At 48.2% G+C, this 23,480-nt stretch overlaps 1 protein-coding gene across 2 annotated transcripts in view; it reads left to right on the top strand.

Moving 5' to 3' along the window:
* VASH2 (vasohibin 2) overlaps nucleotides 1-23,480 on the top strand; it is a gene marked incomplete at both ends in the record, with an annotated part of 38,320 nt that overhangs the window by 7,964 nt on the left and 6,876 nt on the right. The window contains 5 exons of one of the 2 annotated variants that reach the window (XM_080699069.1): nucleotides 2,058-2,146; nucleotides 6,146-6,202; nucleotides 6,724-6,798; nucleotides 13,682-14,063; nucleotides 16,454-16,569. In XM_080699069.1, coding sequence (XP_080555195.1) covers nucleotides 2,058-2,146; nucleotides 6,146-6,202; nucleotides 6,724-6,798; nucleotides 13,682-14,063; nucleotides 16,454-16,569 — 719 coding nt within the window. The remainder of the gene's footprint in view (nucleotides 1-2,057; nucleotides 2,147-6,145; nucleotides 6,203-6,723; nucleotides 6,799-13,681; nucleotides 14,064-16,453; nucleotides 16,570-23,480) is intronic. The other variant, XM_080699070.1, reaches the window with a different exon arrangement.

Below are 23,480 nucleotides of genomic sequence, written 5' to 3'. Positions count from 1 at the left end.
TGAGGCCTTCTGCAACTTAGTGAGACATTGTTTAAAATTTTAAAAAGTGGGACTGGGAGTGTAGCTGGGAGGTAGAATGCCCCTGAGTTTCATCCCCACCACTACTGCAAGAAAAGAAAATACCCATGGCATAATGAACCATGTAATTTCCCTCCTTTCTCCCTCTACTCCTGTGCCTCCTGTCCCTTCTGTAACCTGGCCTATAGCTCAGAACCTGGCCTATAGCTTCCTATGTATTTCCAGATAATAGGAAATATCTGCTCACATTTCTCCTTCCCCCCTCACTTCTCTGTGAAATCTCAGGCACATTCTTACATACAATTCCAAGACTTAGAAGACCATTTGCTATTACTTCAAAAAACAAGGACAAGCTTGACACTTGATAGTATTTGTTGAGCAACAATGGAAATGCCCCATTCTTTCAAGACAAGGTCTTGCTAGCCCCGAACTCCTTTGCCTAAGCTGTCCTTCAGCCTCAGCTTCTCAAGAAGCTGAGACTATAGGTATGCACTACTCCACCCTGCTCATCCCTTATTTTGACTGCCTGTGATATGTTCAAATGGAAACATTTTGCTACTCAAAGTGACTCTCCCAGATAGAAATGATTAATTTGAGTTGAGGTGTTGTAAAGAAAATGCAGCTCACAGAACAGTTGTGTCTGTGTGTGCACCCACGCAGCCCCCCCCTTACCACGACACACACACACACACACACACACACACACACACACACACACACACGATGCCTTGGTTGTGATGTAGGAAGCGTCATTGGTGTCTTTTCAGCTGAAGATATGTCTCAAACTAAGATAGAGGCATGGAGAGGAAAGAACAGCACGGAATATTTGCAGTCAGTGTAGCCAAGGGGGCAGCAGTATGGAAAGAGTCTGCTGCCCCTGCCTGGGGCAGCACGGCCTCTGCTCATGGGAGCTTGTGCTCAGAGAGCTAGGAATGCCTCCAGAGAGCCAGGCAGCGTCCAGCTCTTTGGCTACTTCTGATTGTCCTCCATCAGCTTTTTTTTTTTTTTTTTTTACCATCATCATCTTCTGTCTGCTAAGCACCCTGGGCTTTTTTCCCCCATGGATGGGACTAATCTTTCCTTTAGTCTTTTCTGCCTCTCCCTAAGAGGCTAATGCTTGGAAAAGCTTCCTCTCCTTCCTGGACCCACAGGGACTGGGTTTCTTCTCTGTCACCACTGACCTACCCCACCAGACAGATAGAGGTCAGGAAACCGAGAAAACATAAAGGAGTGAATAAAGCAAAGCAAAAGCAAAAATAAAAACCTTGCACATATACAACAAGGCAAAACCGGGCCTGGCTGATGTTCCTTGTGTCCCAGGAGTGGTTTAGTTGGACAGTCTCTGTTTATTCTCTCTTGGTCTCCTTGACAGGGATTCTTAGAGCTGCGTGGGTGTCTTAGCTCTGAATTCCTGAGAAGAGGCTCTTTCCTCCCTCTTTCCTGCCCGTTCTTGCTCTTGTTCCCCTCTCCTCCTAGCATGGATTAGAACTTCTATACTCCCTTGTGAATCCTTGTTGAGTGTTGAGCAAGAGGTAGACAGGACACAAAGCTGACCAGGCTGCCACGAGGGGCAAATGAGTAAGAAGGCTCACGAGTCAGAGGAGTTGCCTTCCCTGGGAAGAGTCAAGGCAAGAGGAGGAGTCTTTTCTTATCCACTTGGGGCAGGACTGAAAAATGGAGCCCATAGCACCGGTTGCAGGTCTGTAGTGCATCATTCTGTGTAAATGACGCCCTGGAGTGGAATACATGCAATGCTGTCACTAGCCATGCAGCAGAAGGTGTCAGGCAGATACAGTTAATGGACCATCTCTGTGCCCATCTTGGGCCGGGCTCAGTGGACGACACTATAAGACAGCTTCCTGACCTCAAGAAGGCACTTAGACTCTGATAAGAAAGGCAAGTTGTGTTGACCTACAACACAAGGAGGAGGTAAGGTGACCACACCAGGGTGATCATCTGCTCTCAGGAGCAGCTCTCTCTCTGGTGGCCCCCAGAGCATCTCCTTCATAAAACGATCCTTCTCTCTTATTTCTCTGCAGCCTTCAATTCCCCAGGTCCCAAACTACAGGCTGTCGATGTCGATCCCAGACTGGCTCCAGGCAATCCAGAACTACATGAAGACACTACAGTATCCTTCCAACCAGGGTCTGAGCAGACCCAGCCAGGGAACAGGCTTGGTGATCACAAGCCAGGTGGCATATCTGTCTCTGGCTGGTCATCAGAAGGTCTCTAAGGTTGGTGGAGGATTCCCCTAGGTGAGAGACTAGCACGAGCGACAACAGAAGATGTCATTGCCATGGTAAGGACCTTCTCCCTTTAGGAAGGGTGCGGTTAGGTACAGCGAGGGGACAGAGAGGCAGGCCCCTCTGACTTCTCCTTTTCCCTCCCTTTCCCTGTCTTTTCACTGTCACCTTTGGGATCTTCTTTTGTTGTTTCTCCCTTTCCATTTGGTCATCTTTGTTTCCTTCTTCCTTTACTGAACTTTTTCTTTCTTTCCTTTCCTTTCCTTCTTTTCTTTCTTTCTCTTCCTTCCTATTCTTTTTATTTATTTATTTATTTATTTATTTATTGCAGGTCTGGGGATGGAACCCAGGGGCATTCGACCTCTGAGCTGTACCCCCTGCCCTATTTTTTATTCTCTATTTTGAAACCGGGTCTAACTGAGTTTCAGAGGTCCTCACTAAGTGGCTGAGGCTGTCCGCGAACCGCAATCCTCTGGTCCCAGCCTCCCGAATGCTGGGATTACAAGCATGTGCCACCATGCCTGGCTCTTCCTATTCTTTATTTTCTTTCCTCCTTCTCCTTTGCTTTTATCTCTGGCCACTCATGATCTCAAGAGACCTACATGGCCTTTGGCTCCCCCAGCAACCCAGGCTGGTGATTTTGCTCTATCTGCACGAATGGTTTTGTCATGGGGACTTCCTCTCCCCCTGAACCTGAGCTCGAAGAACTGTTGAGAAACGCTGTGGGTTCGGGCTGGGTGGAAACCAGCTAGACTCTTGGTCCCGTTCTCCTCCAGTGTCCTCAGGTGTTGATGATTAAGATTAGATCAGATCCGAGGCACCTGTGAGCAACTGTGTAGGAACAAAGGTAGCAGATGGCCACTCACCACCTCTGGTATTTTATCAGGGACAGATGTCAGATGGGGAGCGGGTGCCAGCCCATTGTCTGGGAGGCTCAGCTTCCTTGACTCCTGTCCTTCCTCTATAAAGGCATAAAACTTAACCTGTCCTCCAAGGCCCCAGACACAGGCTTTCTTTCTGTTTGTCTGTTCCTGCCTAGTCTTGAGGCCAAAATGATTTCAGGGAGCTCTGAGCCCATGTCCCACATGTTCCAGAAGAGCTCCTTCCTCTTTATGGATTTTGGGGTCTTCCCTAAAGGGATCAAACACCAGCCCCTCTCCAGTAATATTGGGAATAACACTAATTTCTGCTCAGTAGGTAGAGGGATGACTTGCTTAGCTTCTCAGTTCCCACTTCCTTGATCACCAGTTCCCCTGGTGGTATCTTCCCCATGGAGTTCAGTAGAATAAGTGGGAAGAGGTAGCTCCAGCCTCTGGAGCGAAGCCCACAGCCCTAGCCCTGGCAAGGTTGTTGAGTGATGGGACTTCCCCCAAAACTGGGGAGTTCTTTGTGGTCCAGAGGCACAGCCTCCTGCCAGAGTAGACCTAGACCCCAAGAACTGACCCTTTCTGCATGTGACCTACACTTCACCAAATATTCCAGAAGACGACAGATTACAGCGGCTCCTACCTCCTCTCTAGGACATAGTCTTCCCAAGGATCACAGAGCCAGAGATTTAAAAGAATGGATCTGGGCTGGGAGTGCAGTGATAAGGGCAAATTTGCATGTGCTTTACATAGCATTTGCTCACGCTTTCCTAAGCCCCGCAGCACATACGCAGCCAAGATTTCACGGTTGCCCGGATGAATCTGCATTTAAATTTTTCTTTTCTCTGATCCACTACAGTGGCCATTGACCTACATCACCGACTGCAAAGAGGGCTGAGGAAAGCCACAAGAGACCACGGGGCTCCTGCTCTAGCTCCCCTGGCCTTGGAGCCATCTCTCCAGGAACACAGAGCACAGACTCGTCTGCATTCTGACCTGACTTCTCTTTAGTTCTGTGGGATCCCCTATTACTGGACTCAATGACAGGTGTCTGGGTCTAGGAAACCGTTGGGTCTAGACCCAGATGTACTTAGCTACGGGGGATTTGGGGAGATCAAGAAAGCACAAACCTTCCTTCTCCTGGCACAGCCTCTGAGTGGCAGCTAGCCGGAAGTCTGGAAAGAGGTGCCATGCTGGCTCTGCTGAACGGGGAGAAGCCTTCTTGGGCTCAGTGGTTCTCTTACTCTACAGAGTTCTTTAAGAGACTTTTTATCACTTCCTTACTCTCCGAGGCTCAGTTTCTGGAACCAAGAGAGAGTAGTCAGATAACTTATCATTATTTAGTTATAGGTTGATCATACTTTACTTAGTAGATGTATAAGTTAGGTATGTAAACGGGGAAAGTTGAACATATAACTGAATTTTTGCCAGTTGAATTCTGCTTTAATTTTAATTTGTACTGGGAACCTCATTGTTGGAGTAAAATCTTTGGCAAAGTAAAAAAAAAATCATTTCACAATAAGAACAGTATTTTTCTCTTTTAGCTCTATAGGGTTTTGTACATTGTATTTTTAGAATGCCAGGCAAGCCTGCATTGTTAATGGTTATTCTGACAGCCGAGGCAATAACTTCCAAACTGGTGAACTGGGTACGGCAGCATATACCTGTCTTCCCAGTCAGTACCTGGGAGGCTGAAACAGGAGGATTATGGGTTGAAGGCCAGCCTCAGCAACTTAGTGAAACCCTGTTTCAAAATTTAAAAACATTTAAGAAGGGGATTAGGGGGTAGAGCTCAGAGGTAGAATGGTTCAATCACCTAGGTTCAATCACCAGTGTCACAGGGAAAAAAAAGAGAGAGAAAGGAACAACAGAAAAAAGAAAAGAAACTTTCTTCTACTCTTCACCCTGGAGCTTCTAATTCAATAGTCTGAGGTAGGGTGACTCTGAAAAGCTGAGGGTTAAGAAGCATGACCTGAAATCAGAATCTCCAGGGGTCCAGGGGTTGTGCCCTGGATCTACTTTTGCTCCTGGACGGTGGAATGTGGGCCCTGGTCTGAAAGGTTAAGCATATTGGTGCCGGTGCCAGGAGGTGCCCAGGCACTTCTCAGAGAGCGTGAGGTGCCTCCTCCACAGCTGGTGCTTGCACTGGGGGACACATGGATCTCACGCCCTGCCTGGGCCTTCCTGCTTCGTTAGTGCCCTCCTGATGCTCTTTTTCTGTAGGATTTTATTTGAGACAGAAAAGCAAAATGGGCACCTCAACTTGTCTTTTTTTAGCCTAAGAAAAATCAGGAGCCAGTCTCAGAGAACACGCTATCAGGGAATCCTTGATCTCCTTCAGAATTGCCTGGGGCAGGCTCTCGCGAGCCCCTGAGACTTCTGGGTGGGCATCTGAACTCAAGATGTGGGTAGTGGTGCCATCTCTTCAGATTTAGTCATCGGTGCCACGTGTCAGTCCAGGCATGAAAAGAAAGTGTTGTTTCTACCATGAGCTCTGCTGCAGTCTGTGTGCTGTTGAAAAATCTTACTGCCAGTCATCTACCATTTTATTCTGTTCTACTCCATTCTATCCCATCTCATTCTATCTGCCTTTCTATCTATCCATCCTTGTTTTCACCCGTCTACCAACCCACTCACCCATTCATTCACATCTTGCCTATTCATTTAATAATACGTTTAAATTTGCATAAGTTGGGCGTCCGCCAAGCATTATGGGTGATAAAAGAATAGTTCCAACTTTCAAAGAATTTGTAGTCTAGTAGATGAATTAAGACATACAGTCAACTAACCAGAATACAGAGCACTAAAGAGCTATGATAGCGACCCCAGTTAATAATGAGCTTTCTAGAGCAGGACGGCAAGGAGTTAGGGGCTATTGGCTTTCTTCAGGCTGCTGACCATGTCTTGAAAAGCCTCTGCTCCCTGACCCCATCAGGAAATCAGAAAGCATATTTTCCTCTGCTGGATGATTGGGACCTTTGGAATTTTCTTCACTTTCCCTTTACACACTTCACACAGATACAATCATACAGGGACTCAGTTCTTTGAAATTAGAAAAATGAGACCACTGAGTGGGTAAGTGGTGCATGATCTGTGGGCTTGATGACCTCTCTCCTATTCGCCAACTCCCTCTCCCAGTGCCTGTCTCTATACCCGGCACTTGAGTATCCTTATCTGTAAGGGGTGGAGGTTGGAGGGTCCTACGGGGCCAGGTTGACAGCTACATTTAATGGTGAAGTTTAGTGGTGAAGTCTAATTCTTGGGAAGGGATGGCTTATAAAGCTGACTCTCCGAGGCATTCTTTACTTGTTCCATTGTAAGTCCCCTGTCCTGGGGCATTGGGAGGATGCTCTGCAATACAGGCACTGACCTCCAGGTTATAACTTTTGGAGAAGATGTGGAGAATTGAGGATTTTAGTTCTGCAAAGTGCAGATGTGCTTTGGTGTCTTCCTATGAGGGAAGTGCTCTCCTTTCCCTCTCTGTTCCTGCATGGTGCCTAGAGTGGAGATGAGCATGTGGAGGATTAACAGACAGACAAACTTTGACTCCATAACTAAATAAGTGCTGAGATCTTATGCTGTGCTCTGTCCTACAGGCTAATGGAAACAGCGAAAGAAATGACCCGGGAGTCCTTGCCGATCAAATGCCTTGAAGCTGTCATCCTGGGCATGTATCCTTTAAGTTATGTGTACTTGTGTTTACTGCATAGACAGCGACCTTACTGTGGGGGCTGATGCTGCTTTCAATATCTCAAACTCACAGAGATGATGCTTTGTCACGTCCCTAAGGCTCCGTCCTGCAGAGCCCTGGGAAAGAACACACAAACGCCGAGTCTGTTGATGATGCTTCCTCTTTAATGCTTCCCTTCAATGTGCACCGCAGGCAAATATATATCAGTCTCATAACCCCTCCCTCATCACTCCACCAACCCTAAGCTTCCCCCAGCTAGGGCACGCACATTTCTAACCCTCTCATAGGCGGGCTGGTGGTAGCACGAGGCGCTGCGTCACTGATCATCCGTAGGGCGCCTGATAGGGCTCACTGCGCAGGCTCAGGGCACCGCCAGCCTCGTGAGCCTCGTGACTTGGCAACATGCCTAGGCGCCATCTTGAGCCACCGCCCCATCCCGGTCTAGCCGAGCGGGCCCTGACAATGCTTATGTCTTCTTGGAGGAAGGGCAAACTCCCCTGGTACTTCTCTTTAAAACTTTTACCTTTTGGAGTAGGACCAAATCAATACCTGGCTTCTTGGACCAACATTAGTGTAACCCTTTAGCTGTAACCTCCATCAAGGCCAGCTCCCAGGCCAGTGAGCTTACAGAGTCACCAGTCACAGGAAAATTCTAACTCAGAGGATCTAGAGAGAGTATGTGGCTCTTGCTTGCATTGATTGGATATTGCACGAGAGTATGTGGCTCTTGCTTGCATTGATTGGATATTGCACGAGAGTATGTGGCTCTTGCTTGCATTGATTGGATATTGCACAGGAAAAACACTCCAGGGGGAGTGGACACAGCCAGGAGGACTAGCACCCAAACTCACCTCCAGGAAGAATGGAAGGGCAGATTGTGGAGGAAACCAAGCAATGGTGGTGTCTTCCCATAGGGCTGACGCAAGGGTCTGATTTCTCTCATGGTTTCTGTTCCATTTTCCATCACTCTCTTGGCTCTAAAGCCTGAGAAGAGTGTAGTCCAGAAAAACTGTGATGCTACTTGCTTTCTGGGGGTGATCTCAATGAACATGACCAGATAGAAGAGCAGAAAACCTCCAAGTTCTCCGGGGTGGATGGCCAAAAAGGAAACCGAGCAAGACATGAACTTGAGAGATGGGGTCCCAGGTGAAACCAGTCGGGTCCTTGAGTGCAGTGCTGATAAGTGACCTTTTCCCAAAAGGCAGTGGAAGCCCAGATCGAAAGTCCAAAGTAGAGACATGAATTGGTCAGATGCACCTTTCAGAGAGTAGCTTTCTAAAGGACAGAGTGACAAAGGACATCTTGGAGAGGGCTGGGACTGGATCTGCAAAGCCTATTGGGAGTTGTTAGAGGAAGGTAGAGGGAGGATGCTTGGAGCACAGCCTTGGCCCTGGGAAAGGACTTGAGGGGGTGATTTTGAGAGATCAAGGTTGGAGAATGTCCAGGATTTGGAGGCCAACTGAACACAGGAGTTTTTAGGGAATCAATAAATACAGGTTTCCTGATTTTTTGACTGACAGTGGAGGATGAGCTGAATGGAGGAGGGAGAACAGAGAAATGAGAAACTTCTATGTAGACCTGACTAGTGGTGGTGGGGGTGGTGGGAAGGGGCTGGAGGGAGGCATAGCAACACCACTGAGGACGGATGGGATTGTAAGGAGTTAAAGCTGAAAGCAGGGACCTCGCATTTCTGGCTTGCATAAAAATGCCACAGCCCAAGGGCAAGACTTAGAGGAGAGCATTAGATTTATGGGGACACGAGTTCATATTTGAACAAGTCTAATGTGAGGCATTGAATTTTCCCTGTCCAGATGGGATATTCAGCTCACAAGGGTGAGTCTTCGCTGGGAATGCAAATTTAGGAGCTGTGATGTTTGGGGGTCTGTGGTTGCTGTTCAGGAAGTAAGAGGAGAAAATGATCACGGACAAAATGTCAGGAATTTAAGTTTAGTTGAACACAAAGAATCCCTAGAAGAGACTTAAGAAGGAAAGAAGAGGTAGAAGGTAGAAGGAAAACCAGGAGAGAAAGGAGAGCAACCAGGAAGACATAGGATTACCTGATCTGTTTTCTGGTCTCGGACATTTTTATGGGAAGGGGAATTTCTGTGCTCCGCTATCTGTGGAGCATTCGCAGGCTTGACCTGAAACAAGACTGTCTGTGGATGCCTTGGCTGACATCTGAAAAATGAAAACCTGAGCCTTCCTGCAGCCCTCCCTCAGCTATCCTGTGATGCCTACTCTCCTCAAAGGAGATGAAACATGTGCGTGGGGACCCAGTAGGAGGCCAGAGCCATGGGTCAGGGCAACAGATGGCTCAGGGCCCCCAATGATTCAGCGGCAGGAATGAGCCACAGCTGTTTAGCAGAGCCTCTTGAAAGTTTAATGGGGGCGAACAATTGGCCAGGGATCTGCTGGTGGAGATCAGTGGAGGGGAACACAAGCCCAGGCTCTCGTCTGGGTGGATGAGCTAACCTCTGACGGCTGCTGGTTATCCAAGTGCACCTAGAAATATAGGTCATCTCATCCCTTCTCAGTTTTGAGCATCTGAGCATCATGTCACTGGAATAACCTGTGATCTTTGGGAACTGCAGGGAATAGATGTATGACGAGCCTCTGGGCCTGTGATCCTGGTTTTCCTTTGTTCTTATCTGTGTTACATTTCAGAAGAGTACAGGGAAATTGGGGAGGGTGGAAAGATTCAGCTCACACTGCTGAACTCAGGGAAATCTGACTCTTGGACACAGACAAGAAACACAGACCTACATTCTAAGAGTTACAGCATCTTTGTCTTCTCTTTGCCCTGCGTCAGCACCGCGTGTCCTGCTTTGCCCTCGGGGATAGTGCAGAATGATTTGGGTCTGGGAAAGAAACGGTGCCGTGACAACGCAGAACCTGCTCAGTTGGCGGCCTGGGAGCCTGTGTCCAGGGACCTGTGTCCAGGGACCTGCTCTTCCTTGTGTTCTCTTTTTGGACTTTAGCCCAGAATTCAAGATTCATTCCTGAAGAGTCACTTTTTTTTTTCTTTTGCTTATAAGCACGTGTGCACACTTTTACATGCATGCTCAGGCACATAGATCTTTGGTTCCAGATTATGAATCATGGCAGCTATTTTGGAGGTCCTTGCTGACCATGGTGAGGCTTACTCAGGGTGCTAAAGGAGTATGGTTTTTTTTTTTTTTTTTTTTTTTTGGTACTGGGGATGGAACCCAGAGGCTTTCTACCTCTGGGCTATACTCTCAGGCCTTTTTTGGAAACAGGGCCTCACTAAGTTGCTGAAAGCCTCACTAAGTAGCTGAGGGGGGCTTTTAACCCGTGCGATCCTCCTGTCTCAGCCTCCCAAGTGCGGGGATTACAAGCATGCGCCACCATGCCCATCAGGACTATGGTTTATTAAAGTAACCAGTGCATTATGAGAGGCAGGGTTGGCATTTCCCCAGACGCTGGGTGCTAGCAGATTTCCCAGGGGCTTGGGGTGCTGCTGTTCTCTGGAAAAACTCAAGCTGCTTCTCTGCCTCATTGGTACCTCCTCTTCCCCTCCTCCATTCCCACTTGATCCAGGTCCCAAGCCTTTGCTGATTTCCCAGTCCTGGTGATCAGTGACTTGTGATATGATGGGCAGTGATCTCAGGGGTCTCTCCTGTCCCCTACCTGCTCCCACATCCCCATCTGGCTGACCCTGCTCATCCCAGGAGACAAAGTCCAGGGTTGCTATGCAAGGCCCCACCTCTGAAAGGACTGGGCCGGCCCTCTTATAGCTCATACCACATCATGTTTCGGTTTGTTTGTTATTGTAAAACATTCATGGCATAAACTTTCCCCATTTAACTATTTTTAAGTGTACAATTCAGTGGCATCCATTAAACAATAGCTCTCTATTACCACTGCCAGCTCCTTTGGCTACCATAACCACCATTCTCTGTGTGTGTGTGTGTGTGTGTGTGTGTGTGTGTGTGTGTGTGTATTGAACCTCTATTCTATTTTATTTTTTACCAATTATTTAACTATTGTAAGATTGAAGTTGTATGGTTCTTTTCCTTATGTATCTGGCTTATTTCACTCAGCATAATGTCTTCAGGGTTTATCCATGTTATAGCATATTGCAGGAATTTGTTTGTTTATTTATTTATTTATTTATTTATTTATTTATGGTGGTTCTGGGGATCAAACCCAAGACCTCATGCATGCTAGGCAAGCATCCGACCTCAGCCGAGGATTTTCTTTTAAAGGTTGAATAAGATCTGGGCGTGGTGGCCCATGCTTGTAATCCCAGCATTCGGGAGGCTGAGACTGGAGGATCACGGTTTGCGGACAGCCACAGCTACTTAGTGAGGACTTCTGCAATTCAGTGAGACCCAGTTTCAAAATAAAGAATAAAAAATAGGGCGTGGGTGTAGCTCAGAGGTCAAATGCACCTGGGTTCCATCCCCAGACCCGCAAAAAAAAAAAAAAAAGTTGAATAATATTTTTGTTATGTAAGTGGAAGCATTTTATCCAGTTATCCATCAATGGACATTTGGATTATTTCCACCCTTTGCATACTGTAAATAATGCTGCTGTGAACATCTTTTGGAGACCTTGCTTGCGATTCTTTGGGGTATATACTAAGAAATGGAATTGCTGGTTCAGGTGGTGATTCTGTTTTAGTATTGAATTACGCGTGTCCATTTTGCGTCTGTCTCGAGGCAGACTTCCGGAAGGGCTTTCTGCTTCATCTTTGCTTCACAGCCCTTACCCAACAGGATGACGGGGACAGGGCACACTGACTTCAACAACCAAAGGATGCCCTCATTCCAGCCCCAGAGAACTCTTCCCCAGAAAGAGTTAACCTGAGAGGACTCGGAGATGTGACCTCACTCCCTCTTAGCCGGTTCATCTCACATGAAGTGCAAAGAAAACAGGAGAACATGTTCATAGAGAGGGGCTCCATCCCCAGACCCGCAAAAAAAAAAAAAAAAAAATTGAATAATATTTTTGTTATGTAAGTGGAAGCATTTTATCCAGTTATCCATCAATGGACATTTGGATTATTTCCACCCTTTGCATACTGTAAATAATGCTGCTGTGAACATCTTTTGGAGACCCTGCTTGCGAGGACCATCTTGACTAAACCGAGGCGGAAGACTAAGGCTGACCTCCCCCCGTGGCCTCCTCTGGAGAGAACCTGGGTTCACTCCCACTAAGTTCTGTTCTCATGTTTTTGTTTTTGTTTTTGTATTGGGGATTGAACCCAGGGGTGTTTTACCTCTGAACACCACCCCCCAGTCCAATTTTTCGTAAAAAATTGGAAACAAGATCTCACTAAGTTGCTGAGGGCCTTGCCAAGTTTTTGAGGCTGACTTCGAACCTGCAAGCCTCCTCTCAGCCTCTCAAGCACTGGGATCACACTCGTACACCCCCAATGCCAGGCTGAGTGCTGTAAGTGTGAGGAAGAGTGTTCTCACAATCTAGGGTTCATTCTTTGAGCAATCATTAAACAACATTCTATGCCATGTCCAGAGGGTGCCTGGATGCCAGAGAGCTGCTGCCCTCACCAGAGACACACTCCTAAACAGGGTGGAAAACACCAAGTGCTATAGGAGTTCTTGTGTATGGGGAGAGGGGTGGAGGGGATGTCTAAGCCAGGCTGAGGCAGATCAGAGCAGGCATGGTACTCAGGAAGCGGGTGGGGAGATGAGTGAGGCCATTCCTGGCCAGGGTGCATCTGTGTGAGACTTGGGAACAGAGAGAGGAAGCCACAGCTTCATTATTACTCACGATTCCTATGAGACTCCAGAGGTCTTGGCCAGGTTGGAATTCCCCATACTATATACCTGACGTGTGAGTGAAGCCCTAAAATGTTTATATTACTACAGTATGGACCCTACAGAGGATTATCAGCAGGGGCTCAGTCATGGCAGGACTTTGGTCAGGGATGTGAACAAAATCCCTGAGAATCTTAGACGTTGAAAGCTCTTAAGCAGGAGAGTGAATATGACATTTTGGCTTAAAAAGTTCATTCTGGCCACTGTGTGGAATTGGAGTTGGGTAAGCAATGGTGAAGGAGAAGTCTCTGTAAGGTGAGACCTGCACCCACTGGCCAGCACTGGCCATGCACGAGGTCTCGTATTGATCACTTGGGTTCATATTTACCTAGGAAGCACATCTGGGGTCACCAAAGCTTTTTAGCATAGGAGTGATAAGAATTTCCAGTATCCTCCACCCAGAAATCTGGGTCCAGGCAGGGTCTCACTGGCCTAACCAGAGCTGTTGTGGGATTTCAACGTGGATTTGAGAATGTGCTGCCTCTTGTCCATTCTTCCAGTGCATAGTTGTGGAAAAAGTACTTGAAGCTGTACCTGTGGAGTTGCTGGGTCAAAACCAAGGTAATGGTAAGAGGTTGTTACTAAATCCACATGGGCCTTGTTTTTTGTTTTGTTTTGCATTTAATTACTAAAGAAAATGGCAATTCCTATTTGTTCCATATTAATGGCTTTGGTATCATATAGTTGATATTCAAAGATATCAAGTCGGCTGGGCAAGGTGTCACTCGTCTGTAATCTGGAACCTGAGACAGAAGGATACAGGTTCAAGACCAGCCTCAACAACTTAGTGAGACTCTCAGCAACATAGTGAGACTCGGTTTCAAAATAAAAAAATAGAAAGGGCTGGGAGTGTACCTCCAAGGTAGAATGCCCCTAAGTTCAATTCCCAGTAGCAAAAAAAAAAAAAAAAAAAAAAAAGTAGGAAAGGATTCATCTGGGAAAGTTAGATGTGAGTCTGCTCAGGGGCTGAGGGACCCCTGTGAGTTTGTTCTCCCATGTGGAGAGTCCATTCTGTATGGATCTTCAAGGCCTCTGTCTCTTCCTTGACTTGGATCATCTAAGATACTTAACCAATGGGCAGCCTTCCATTGAGCGATTCCCCATCAGCTTTAAAACCTACTTCTCAGGAAACTACTTTCACCATGTTGTGCTGGGGATTTATTGCAATGGCCGCTATGGCTCACTGGGCATGAGCCGAAGGGCTGAGCTGATGGACAAGCCCTTGACCTTTCGGACTCTGAGTGACCTTATCTTCGACTTTGAAGACTCCTATAAAAAATACCTGCACACAGTCAAGAAGGTCAAGATTGGGTTGTACGTCCCCCATGAGCCTCATAGCTTCCAACCCATTGAATGGAAGCAGCTGGTTCTCAATGTCTCAAAGATGCTGAGGGCTGACATAAGGAAGGAGTTGGAGAAGTATGCCAGGGACATGAGAATGAAGGTAGGTGCTGGGGAGACAGCTAAGTGAATTATGCAAAAGAGCGCTTTTCCCATCTCCCCACCCCTCCCCCGCTTGCTCCAGTCCCCATATTTCTAGGATGGCCAAAATTTTCTTGAGTTTATCTTGCTTACTGGTCATGCTATTAAAAGAAATATATAGCCCGGCATGGTGGTGCACGCTTATAATTCCAGCATTTGAAGGCTGAGACAGAAGGATCACGGTTCGCAGACAGTCTCAGCTATTTAGTGAGGCTCTTTGCAACTCAGTGAAACCCTGTTTCAAAGTAAAGAATTAAAAAAAAAAATAGGACTGGACTGGGGATGTAGCTCAGAGGTAGAATGCCCCTGGGTTCCACCCCCAGTACTGCAAAAAAAAAAAAAAAAAAAGGAACATCTAAGTCTTTTATCATTTGATGTGGACAACTAAAATCTTTGCACATAACGCAGCCCTTTTTATCTGCAGGACCTGCATCTGCAGTTTCAACCAACTTTGGATTGAAAACATTCAGTAAGCCGGGCGTGGTGGCGCACGCTTGTGGTCCCAGTGCTTGGGAGGCTGAGAAAGGAGGATCGCAGGTTCTCATCCAGCCTCAGCTACTTAAGTGAAGCCCTCTGCAACTTAATGAGGCCCTGTTGCAAAATAAAAAATAGGGTTGGGGTGTAGCTCAGAGGTAGAATGCCCCTGGGTTCAATCCCTAGTATCACAACAAACAAACAAAATGTTCAGGAAAAAAATTGTCTGTACTGAATATGTAAAGATTTTTTCCTTATCATTATTTTAAACTACTAGTAGAGTATAGCAACTATTTTCATAGTGTTTATTTTAAGTTAAATATATAAGCAATGTAGAGATGATTTAAAGTATATGGGAAGGGGGCAAAATGTCACATGCCTATAATCCTAGTACTTGAGAAGCTGAAACAGGAGGATTGCAGGTTTGAGGACAGTCTCAGCAACTTACTGAGACTCTTAGCAACCTAGCAATACCGTTTCAAAAAAAAATGGGGCTGGAGGTAGAGCTTGGAAGTAGAATGCCTCTGGATTAAGCTCCCAGTACAAATAGATAAAATACATGGGAGAATTTGTGTATGCTCTATACAAATACTACACCATCTCATGTAAATGACTTGAGCATCCACAGATTTTGGTATCCATGGAGTCCCAGGAAGTGATCCCCAGTTAGGATCCTCAGGTACTTTCAAAATCCTCAGGCCTTTCAAAAATCAGAGCTAGCCAGGCGTAGTGATGCATGCTTGTAATCCCAGTATTTGGGAGGCTGAGACATGAGGATCATAGGTTCGCAGCTAGCCTCAGCTACTCAGGCCCTCTGCAACTTAGTGAGACCCTGTTTTAAAATAAAAAATAGGGTTGGGGGTATAGCTCAGAAGCAGAATGCCTCTGAGTTCAATCCCCTTTATTGCAAAAAAAAAAAAAAAAAAATCAGAGCTAAAACCAACTTAGATGTTATAATCAGAGCATTGTCCTGGCCTGCAGTTTCTTCTTTGAAATCAGATCTAAAATGCTAGTTATTTTATACTAAGCTCTAGTTTTGTTCTGGTTTGTCCCTATAATAGGGTGACCAATTGTTCCAGTGTGTCTGGAACTGAGGGGTTTCCCAGGACCTGTGGTTTCCAGTACTGAAACCAAGAAGGGCCCCAGGAAAGCAGGATGAGTCAGACACCATCCAGGGTCACATTCTTTCTCTGTTCTGCCTTATAAGTTGCAAAGCCCTTTGGCATAAAATTCTAACCTGGTGTCACAATAACAAACAAAGGAGCCTTCACCATGCTGGCCTTAGACTGTGCCCATAAGCCCTGCTTCCCTCTGCAGTGACGTGATGCCAGCTTGTCTGTGTCCCTCCAGGACTAGTGAGTCACTAAGGGAAAACCTGTGCACAAAGTAAGCAGCAGGGAAGGGGTGATGCTGACTTCCGGCTGGGCAGTGATTAGCACCTGGGGACCTGTCATCTTCACCTGCAGGATCTGGAGTGGGGATTTTGATAAGCTGGAACACCTTTGTGCATGTGTGTGGGATGGGAGAGTCAGACCAGGCTGGTAAAGTAGATGAGACTTTGTCCCCAGAAGGAGGGGAACTTGCCAAGCAATCAGGCACAGCCCCAGCAGGCCGAGGCACTGGACTCAGTTTCCCTCTCTGCTAAGGGAAAGGGGGCCGAGTGTAATGATGTGTACTGTCTTTTGGGACAGGATCCCATGCTTCTTGCCCGCGCAGGGTGCGGGAGGAAGGTGCATGTCTCTGGAAGTCCTTCTGCTTGGTGCCTTCTACACCATGGGGCCATGGATGGGCTGGGGCCTGGGACACTTTGCTGGAGGAAGACATGAGGGTAGGGATCCTTGAGGAAACGATGTGGATAACTCCTCATATCTCCTTCAGATCTTAAAACCGGCAAGTGCCCACTCTCCGACCCAAGTGAGAAGCCGAGGAAAATCCCTGTCTCCCCGAAGGAGGCAAGCAAGTCCCCCAAGAAGGCTCGGCAGGAGAGAGAAGTCGTGAGTAATATTTTCTCTTCCCCAATCCAAGGCCCAGCACACATGTTTGTGGTATTGTCCTGGCCTGTGGGAACAAGCTGTATCCTAGGTTTGGCATTTAAACAGTGTCTAAGAGGACCATCCCAATGCAGGGGTCACCTGTAGAAAAGCATCCTCTGTGCATGTCACTCCCAGCACAGTCATTCTGCTGACCCGTGTTGTAAGCCCAGATGGTCTGAGAAGAAGAATAGTCTAGAGTCCAGGCAGCACAGGAGGCACAGGGATCTGGAACTGGCCTGGCTGCTTCGGAACTGTGTGGCCTGGGGCATGCCTTATAACCTTTCTGGACATAAGCTTTCTCAGACCCATACAGTGGGACTGTTAGAACTTACCAGTTTCCTATAATTCTCCTGTCCTCTGTGTCCATCAAGAGTGTGATTGCTCTCAGTGGATGTTGGCATCAAAAATACTCTCAGGCTCATCCTCTTCCTTGGCTAAGCCTCCTGTGTTTTACCCCCAACACTAGTGATTCCACACCCACTTCTTTGGTTAAAAAGACTCTCTTAAAATATGGCAGATTGGCTGGGTGTGATGATGTACACCTGCAATCCCAGTACTTGGGAAGATGAGACAAGAGGGCTTGCAGGTTTGAAGTGAATCTTAGCAACTTAAAAAGAACCTCGGCAACTGAACAAGACCCTGTTTAAAAACAAATAAAATGGCTCAGATGGTAGAATGCTCCAGGTTCAACCTCCTGTATCCCCTCCTCCCACAGAAAAGATAAAGGCAGATCGGAGCAGCTGAGGATGCCCAGAGTAGTCACTGGCACACACTTGAACCAGAATTAAAGTGGGATAAAAATACTGCTTTTCTTAATAATAGCAGCATGCTGTGTCATGAGCTTCTGGCCGTGCTGGGGATGCACAGCATCTTGTGTACTGTGAGTCCCAGCTTCACCACATACTCACCGTGAAACCAGGCAGATCCTTGGTCTTTATGGAGCCTTTATTTTCACCCATAAAAGAATAAAAGTGCGGGGTGTGGTATGACATGCCTGTAATCTCAGCTAGTTGAGGAGCTGAAGCAGGAGGATCTCAAGTAGCACACCTGTGTTCAGTCCCCAGTACTTAAAAAAAAGGAAGGAAGGAAGGAAGGAAGAGAAGGAAAAGATACAGATGCATCTGCCTCTACCTGCCTCACAAGGTTGTTGAAAGGGTTGGACTAGATCATATGACAAAATGAGTCGTGAGCGGCTAACTGCTTTCCTACAAGCACCTTATTAACAGCACATCAATGCTACAATCAGGGAACGTGTTACAGTGTTCATTTGTGGATGAAGAAACCAAAACACCAAAGGGGTTGTTTTTAACTGTCCAGTGAGGGAGTTGGGGCTAGAATCCAGATGTCATGACTCAGGAGGTGGCAGGGTGTGTGTGTGTGGGGGGGTGTCTGTTTTCAGAAAAGCAGGATAGGACAAAGTATTTTAAGTTCCAAAGAATGTTCTTTGCTTGCCCCTATTCCATCTCCCACTGTCAACCCCGACTTGAGCATTTATAGACAGGAGGGCCTTGTCAGCAAATGTCGTGTCCCAGAACTCTGGGAGGCTGAAATAGAAGGATCACACTTTCAAGATCAACCTCAGCAATTTAGTGAGATTCTTAGCAACTTAGTGAGACCTGTTTCAAACTTAAATAAATATAAGGAAGTAAATAAATGGCTAGAGGTGTAGCTCAGAGGTAGAACACCCTTGAGTTAACCTTTGGTATCCCCCCCACCCAAAGAATGGCTGGTGTCCAGGGCTTGAAAGGGGAGGAGTGAGGCAGTGGGTGGTTAGGTGCTTCTACAGCAAGAGAGGCAGAGTGGTTTCAGCATAAGTCTGTCCTTTCAGGGAGCCAGATGGCTTCAGACCTTTGAGACATGGCCTCCTAATCCTAGTTTTGTTCCCAATGTTGACTTCTGTCTTTGATCCTTGACCTTGACCCTGAGCCTAACTCAATCTCTATTTCTCTCCTTATTCAAGCATCCATTAATCGCTGTCACTGACAGTTGACTCAGAGAACTATGACTATGTCCACCCTTGGGGGGATTATTATCATAGAGTGACCCCAAAACAGGAGGCTGCTCAGAAAGTAAGGGGAGAGCACCCTTTATTTTATCTATTACTCTTTTTGCCCAAGGAAGACAGAGAGCTATTCCCTCGGTGCTCCCAATCTTCAGAAAATTTTGAGCAGCCTTAAAGGGGGCTCCATTCTGTGGACACCCTAGAGTCTGGTCCCATGATACCCCTAGCATCTACCCTTAGCAGCTGTTGGTTTTAAGGAGGGTCTTGTTGGATCCATTTTACCTGGACTCACAGGAACTTTGTGGTTAGAGGCATGTGAAGTTTTGACCATGATTGTCCAAGGATGGTATCCTAGAAACTGGTCGTGGAGACCAAAGTCAGGATGATGTTGAGTCCATTGGTAGTGGTGGTGGTTTGAGAGGTGTGGAGGAAGAAGGTGAGTTTGAATTTAGACTGTGGAATTTGAGATGTTCCTGGAGCATCCAGGGGGATTGTCCAAGAAACTCCCCAAAATACAGATCCAGAGTTGGAAGGTAGAGATGTAATTGGCGTCGTTGACTCAGAAGTGGCAGTGAATGTGATAGTTGGACAAGTTGGTCAGGAAAGAACTGAGAGAACAAGGGGGGAAAGGGATTTTTTTTTAATAAAAATGAAGGCTCTGAGGAGACCAGAGGAAGAAGAGCCAGAACAGGAGATGGGAACAGAGAGTCATAGGGAGAAAGCGGAGCAGAAGTGTGGTGCCAGCCCTGCATCTACGACGTGGTGCTACCTTTTGGTGCTGGCGGTGGCGTAGGCACACTGCCACTTCCCTCCTGCCTGCCTGGCAACAGAGTGGGCCTGGGAATGGGGAGAAAGGCCAGGGGAAGGGAGTGGTCCCCGCAGGTCAGGAAGGAGGACCAGTGAGAAGAGGAATTCTTTTATCACCCTCCTCTGTCCCCATGCCAAGGTCCATCCAGCTGCAGTGGGGAGGCCCCAGGAGCAGCGAGGTGAGTTCTCATACACAGTGAAGCTATAAACTTTTCAAAAGATGGTAAAGGGTGGCACAGCCAACTCAGACTTTAGCTCTTGCTCCGCAGCCTTTTCTTCTAGGCAGAGCACTGATTCCTATGAGTCCTCCTCCGCAGACTCCTCCCAGTGGGATGGAATTATGGGGGTTCCCCCTCAATTAGGGCCAAGTGGCCTTGGGACAGAGTGACCATCAAGGGAAGATGGTCACTTAAGAGCAATGATGACAGCAGCCCCGGCCACTTCTCTCTTCCCTCGCACTTGTAGGTTGGGAGAAGACCCCAGAGGGCAGATAATCTTGGGTGAAATTTCAAAAGGACTGAGGTAGACAAGGAGGGAAGATTCTCTCCCCAGTTCTTCCTAAACTTTGACTTCTGGGTTGCAGGGCTGGGGAAGGGATTGTGGGGCGATGGTATAGGAGAAGGAAGAGAGATGCTAGACATGAAAAAAGAAGGGCTGGGAGAGGTGGTGGGGACCACAGGAATGAGGGCTTAGACCGCCCTCCCTGTTTACTTGCCAGCTTCCGCCATCGCTACAGCCAGACCCCAGCACACCGCAGCTGCCAGTGCTACAGCTGGAGGAAAACAGCTCCTCTTCTACCCAAGGTCTTCACCAGGCAAGCCTTGCTCCCGCCTTCTTTGGGCGAGGAATTGAGACTGGGATGAGTGTGGTGACTATGACCTAGTGACTCCGCGGGCTCTGGGAGCCCTGCTGTGGGCCAGCCAGCACCATGAAGGGCTGGTGACCATGCTGCTATTATTTCAGCATTACGTACAGCCAGCAAGTCACCTCTAAATGGGTTGGGTGCCAAAAGGCAGCTTGGGAGTGGCCCGAAGGGCAGGACCTGACCATAACAGGCGAGGGGCCATTAGCGGTGAGGGCCCAGCCCCTGTCTGTGCCTGAGTAATTTTGGTGGCTTTAGATCTCATCCAGAGCTAATCTCAGCCCTGAATTCCGTTCCATTTTTGCACTTGTTGGGATAATCCCTTTAGAAAGGAGGATCTGTGTCACTGGGTTGATGAAGCTGAACAGCTGAGTGGGAAGGGAAGCGCTAATGACAGTATGAGAGTTTCCAGAGAGAGACAAGGACTCCCCGCCCCTCCGCCCACAGGTCCCTTCTCCTCTGCTCCCCTGAGAGTGTTTAAAGTGCCTCTTCTTAGCCAGGCATAGTGGCACACGCTTGTAATCCCAGCATTTGGGAGGCTGAGACCAGAGGATTGCGGTTCGCAGACAGCCTCAACCACTACTTAGTGAGGCCCTTTACAACTCAGTGAGGACCTGTTTCAAAAAATAAAGAATAAAAAATAGGGCTGGGGGTGTGGCTCAGAAGTAGAATGCCCCTGAGTTACATTCCCAGTATGGTAGCAAAAAAATTAAAAAAAATCAAATGAGGCTGAGGGACTAGCTCAGAGGTAGACTGCCTGAGTTCAGTCCTCAGACACACACACACACACACACACACACACACACACACACACACACACACACGAGCAAGGGAGATGGAGAATGAGGTCCATTTTTTTTGTGTGTGTGTGTGTGTGTGGTACTGGGGGTGGAACCCAGGGGCTTTTCTAACTCTAGGCTATACTCCCAGACCTATTTTATATTTTACTTGGAAACAGTGACTCGCTAAGTTGCTGAGAGCCTCACTAAGTAGCTGAGACTGGCTTTGAACCTGTGCGATCCTCCTGTCTCAACCTCCCAAGTTCTAGAATTACAAGCGTGCGCCACCACGCCCGGCTGAGGTCCATGTTTCAAGGCTGTGAGCATCAGCCAGCTATGGGCTTCAGTCCCCACGTAGCTCTTCACTGAGGGCACTCAGCACGGCTCTCGGCTGGGGCCAGCTCAGGGAGAGCAGGGTTAGACTCGCAGTGGGAGATTTTGCCTCATCCGGTGGGAAGTGAAGACACTCCCCATTAGTTCCAGGGGTCAGGGACCGTGACTATCTTGCCAAGCCGAGGACCAACCACCCTGCCCAATAAAGAGCCTTTTGCTACGAATGCCGGTAGTGCCCCCCCTGAGCAGCACACATGCTCTGTGAGGTCCTCTCCATCTCTGACGGGTCACGGCTCTTGGTTGGTGCCTGGGAGGGTAGGAGGGGGCCGAGAGTGGTTTTCTGGCTTGGTTGCCCACATTAGCATGAGAAGAGCTCATGCCTCTGGAGTGACCATGTAGAAGATTCTTGTCTGGTGGGGCCAGTTCCCTGAGGACACAAGAGAAACCTGTTTTTTCTCCCTGTCTGACTCCTTTCTCCCTCTGTCCCTCGTCCTTTCTTTGCTGTTCACATTTCTTCTCCCTTCCTTCCTCTTTCACTCCCCTCTTCCTTCGTCATCAATGACAGCTTGTGCTCTAGAGGGCTCTGCTCACCCTATTGGAGATCTTTGGGGGCTCAGAGGTTAGGAAGTCCTACCTCAAGATAAGCTGTCCCTTCACGATGGGCCGTGAGGTGGACAGGGGAATTCCTGTCCAGTCAGGGAGGAGCTGACTCCAGTCGCCAGCTGAAGGAGGACGGAGGCTGGCTGATGACGTCATAGGGAATCAGTTTGAGTCCATGGTGTAAATCACATTGAGGAGATCAAATGGGCTTATTCAAAGGGGTCATTCTCAGATCTCAGACAAGAAAATATCCCCAGGGTAGAAAGATTTCTTCAGTGTGAAAGATAGAGGGGAAATTAGGGAAAAGATGGCGAGGAAGGCTATGGGGGCCCCCAGTTAGCTCCTTACGGAATTTCACATGGCCCAGGGACCCCCAGGATGCTTGAAGAGTCCAAGAGGGAATTGCAGGCTTTAGCAGGAAAGACAGGGTCAGGCAGAGTAAACCAGAGGCTCCACGGGTCAGGTGGGGTTGTGGTTCCTGGAGCTGCGGGGTTCTGAGTCACCGAAGGGAGAAGGGAGAGGTGGCGTCAGAGCCTGGAGATGGTGCCCTGGAACCTCAGACTGTGGCTCCTGGCCCTTGAGCTGTGGCCAGAACTTGTCTGGGCAGGGTTTGAAGGATGGGCCTAGGGCAGGAGCCTCTCCAGAGCCAGTCTGTCTAGGCAAGGCTTGTTTACCTAGCAACTTCAGCTGTCTGCCCATCAGCTGTGAGGTGGTGCCCACTGGCCTGGGAAGTGAGGAATTTGAGGGAGGGGCAGGCCTGGCCTTGAATGAGGGCAGCAGGTGTGAACAGGCCCCTCTCCCATCCCCTTGGTCCTCAAGATCTTCCCAGAAAGGCTAAATGGGGATCTGACCTCATTCCTATCAGAGAGGGGGTCCTGGGGTCTCTGCATAGCTTATAAATGTCAGGCTGACACCTCCCAACACTGAGAACTAAGGGTTATTGTCACAGTTGCCCTCCGCCTAGCAGCCCTTCCATGGACTCTGAGCTTGGGTGCACCTGTCCATGGGGGTGAGTGCACGCCGCCGTATACAGCCCCTTGTCAGTGGAGCAGGAAGGAGGCCAGGGAGCTTTGGGAGCCCTGAAAATTTTGCTTTCAGCTTACTGCTTATTAAGCCCAGTCTTAGCACTCTCATGCCTATGGGTATATTCAGGCCTGAAAATGTGGTCATGGCCCACCCGAGTACCCAGCAGGATGCTGTCAGTTTTCGGTTCTGTGGTTTCACCAACAGCCGTACCCCACACCAAGGCTGCCTCGGGGTGTGTGGACTCCGTGCCACTTTGTGCTTCAGGGTGGCAGTGGGGAGGACCGGCCTGCTGGTACTGACTGAAGAACTCCTCTGTGGAACCACCACGCTGTGCTCCCTGACCTGCCTCCCCTCCCGGCCTCTGTCCAGCTGGCTCCTAGGATGTCGGCCCCAAGCTTCCCCTCGCTCACCCTAGACAGATTTATGTGACAGCAGACAAGGCTGAGGTCATCCTTGTGAGTGG

The sequence above is a fragment of the Muscardinus avellanarius genome (assembly GCF_963383645.1).
Source record: "Muscardinus avellanarius genome assembly, chromosome: 7".
In the NCBI taxonomy this organism is placed as follows: domain Eukaryota; kingdom Metazoa; phylum Chordata; class Mammalia; order Rodentia; family Gliridae; genus Muscardinus; species Muscardinus avellanarius.
The sequence above is the reverse complement of the archived record's forward strand: the minus strand, read 5'-3'. Positions and strand labels throughout refer to the sequence as shown.